At 39.7% G+C, this 2,562-nt stretch overlaps 1 protein-coding gene across 1 annotated transcript; it reads right to left on the reverse strand.

Moving 5' to 3' along the window:
• Positions 1–348: 348 nt before the first annotated feature.
• On the reverse strand, positions 349–1,804 carry LOC148342343 (uncharacterized; the record flags this gene model as incomplete). The annotated part of the gene is made up of 1 exon (XM_088288146.1): positions 349–1,804. A coding segment is annotated over one exon (1,113 nt), but the record flags the coding sequence as incomplete, so codon positions are not given.
• Between the last annotated feature and the right edge of the window lie 758 nt (positions 1,805–2,562).

Raw genomic sequence — 2,562 nt, forward strand, 5'->3', positions numbered from 1 at the left:
ATTTTCCAGACTATCTCATTGATCTTCCCTTACTGCTGAAAATTCCACAACAATTTGGGGTCAGACGTGGGATAGCTGAAGATCCGCCGGTGAAATTCAGGACGCTGGCGGGTGACCTCCGGGGTTCAATTCAGACAGCAGCAGCAACGAACTGCGTGATGCGGATCATCTCCTTCGGGGTGACAAATAAACGCTGACTCCAGTCACCATCAAGCTGCCAACTCCTGACATTCCAAAACCTTTGAGAGAAACTGAGACTACTTGCGTTTCTCTTTCTGGTTCTTTTTATAGTTCAACTTCTTGTTCAGTTTTTCACCTTTTCACACAGCGTAATGAAGGCCAGTTGAGCAAGTGGAACAAGTGATTTTATTGATGATTGTGGAAGATACAGATTTCATAAGCACCGTTTCATCTCACACCTTTTCCATTAGGTACGATTAAAAAGACAACTGAAAAGCATAACGTTAAAAAATGTTGTTCCAGGAAAAGGTAATTAATTTCATTGATAATGTTTGATATAAAAACAAAACAACTCATCATCACTCAGAGACAATGGTTATTCTGGCACTGATCACATTGGCTTAATGTCAATAAAAAAAGCTTTTCAAAATTAAATTTTTCATATTTTATTCAAAATCACATTTACATCTTACCACAAAGAGTCAATTCCTTCCGTTTTTTTTTTTAAGCTTCAAGGATTGCTGCAATTCTCACCAGCACAATTGTGACTCTCAGCACCCTGTTTAGTGAAGAATTTTTTAGCACAAACACTGCAACTGAATGGCTTTTCTCCACTGTGTGTTCTTGTGTGGTTCGTTAAAAGAGACTTACGATAGAAACTCTTTCCACAAACTGAGCAGGAAAAGGGTTTTTCGCCACCGTGTGTTCTTCTATGATTTGTTAAAGTTGATTTTTGAGTAAAACCTTTCCTACAAACTGAGCAGGAAAAAGGTTTTTCACCACTGTGTATTCTTTTATGTTTTGTTAAAGTTGACTTTCCAGAGAAGCTTTTGCCACAAACTGAGCATGAAAAGGGTTTTTCTCCACTGTGTGTTGTTGTGTGTTCTATGAAATTAAACTTTCCAGAGAAGCTTTTGCCACAAACTGAGCAGGAAAAAGGCTTTTCTCCACTGTGCCTTCTTAAGTGGCTTGTTAAATTATACTTTTGAGAGAAGCATTTTCCACAAACTGAGCAAGAAAAAGGCTTTTCTCCACTGTGTTTTCTTGTGTGGATTGTTAAATTAGACTTTTGAGAGAAGCTTTTGCCACAAACTGAGCAAGAAAAAGGTTTTTCTCCACTATGTATTGTTGTGTGTTTTATTAAATGCGACTTACGATTGAAATTATTTCCACAAATTGAGCAGGAAAATGGTTTTTCACCACTGTGTGTTCTTGTATGTTCTGTTAATCGTGACTTTTGAGAGAAACTTTTCCTACAAATTGAGCAGAAAAAAGGTTTTTCTCCACTGTGTGTTCTTGTGTGTTCTGTTAAACTTGAGTTCCTGGAGAAGTGTTTTCCACAAACTGAGCAGGAAAAAGGTTTTTCTCCACTGTGTATTGTTGTGTGTTTTCTTAAATATGACTTTAAAGAAAAGCTTTTGCCACAAACTGAGCAGGAAAAAGGCTTCTCTCCACTGTGTGTTCTTGTGTGTTCTGTTAAATGTGACTTTTGAGAGAAACTTTTTCCGCAAACTGAGCAGGAAAAATGTTTTTCTCCACTGTGTATTGTTGTGTGTTTTATTAAATATGACTTTAAAGAAAAGCTTTTGCCACAAACTGAGCAGGAAAAAGGCTTCTCTCCACTGTGTATTCTTGTGTGTTCTGTAAAATGTGCCTTTTGAGAGAATCCTTTGCCACAAACCGAGCATGAAAAAGGCTTCTCTCCACTGTGTGTTCTTGTGTGCCTTGTAAATTGTGCCTTTTGTGAGAAGCTTTTGCGACAAAATGAGCATGAAAATGTTTTTTCTCCACTGTGTGTTCTTGTGTGTGGTTTTAAAAACAACTTTGAAGTTAATGAGTCAGTGTGACATGCCCTTTCACCTTCGGCTTGCCCATCATCATCATCGTCATGAGCGTCTGATAATGTGTCCTCATTATGTGCTTGTGATGGCCCCCAGTGGTCTTCATCACCTTCTGTTGTCACGTGATGACTTGAGCTGCTGCTTGGAGGCTCCGCCCCTCTCTTGTCCTCACTCTCATCCTTGTTTTCATCTTCACTCTTGATAGAGACAACGTTCACTGGTGACTTGTTGATCTCCTCCTCCTCTTCCTTTTTGATGCGAGTCAAGTCTGGCTCCTCTTTCACAGAACAGAGATCGTTTTCACTGACGTCTGTGGGACACAAATTGACAAATTTGGTTTGGTCAAGTCAAACCTCAAGCGGTGACTTTGTCTAATATTGTTTCTACCGTGCTACCTTGCCTTGTGCCTGCCGCACACGGAGCAATGCGTGCGACCCCAACTTGGACCGGACCATGGGGACACTTCACAAAATTCCGTCCTACGATGTAAACCTCCTTTTAGCAGCACAACAGTGATAAACGAGCATTTAAAAAGGAAGCA

This window comes from Idiotropiscis lumnitzeri, chromosome 2 (assembly GCF_059441095.1).
Source record: "Idiotropiscis lumnitzeri isolate Australia: NSW breed Sydney's pygmy pipehorse chromosome 2, RoL_Ilum_1.0, whole genome shotgun sequence".
Lineage (NCBI taxonomy): Eukaryota > Metazoa > Chordata > Actinopteri > Syngnathiformes > Syngnathidae > Idiotropiscis > Idiotropiscis lumnitzeri.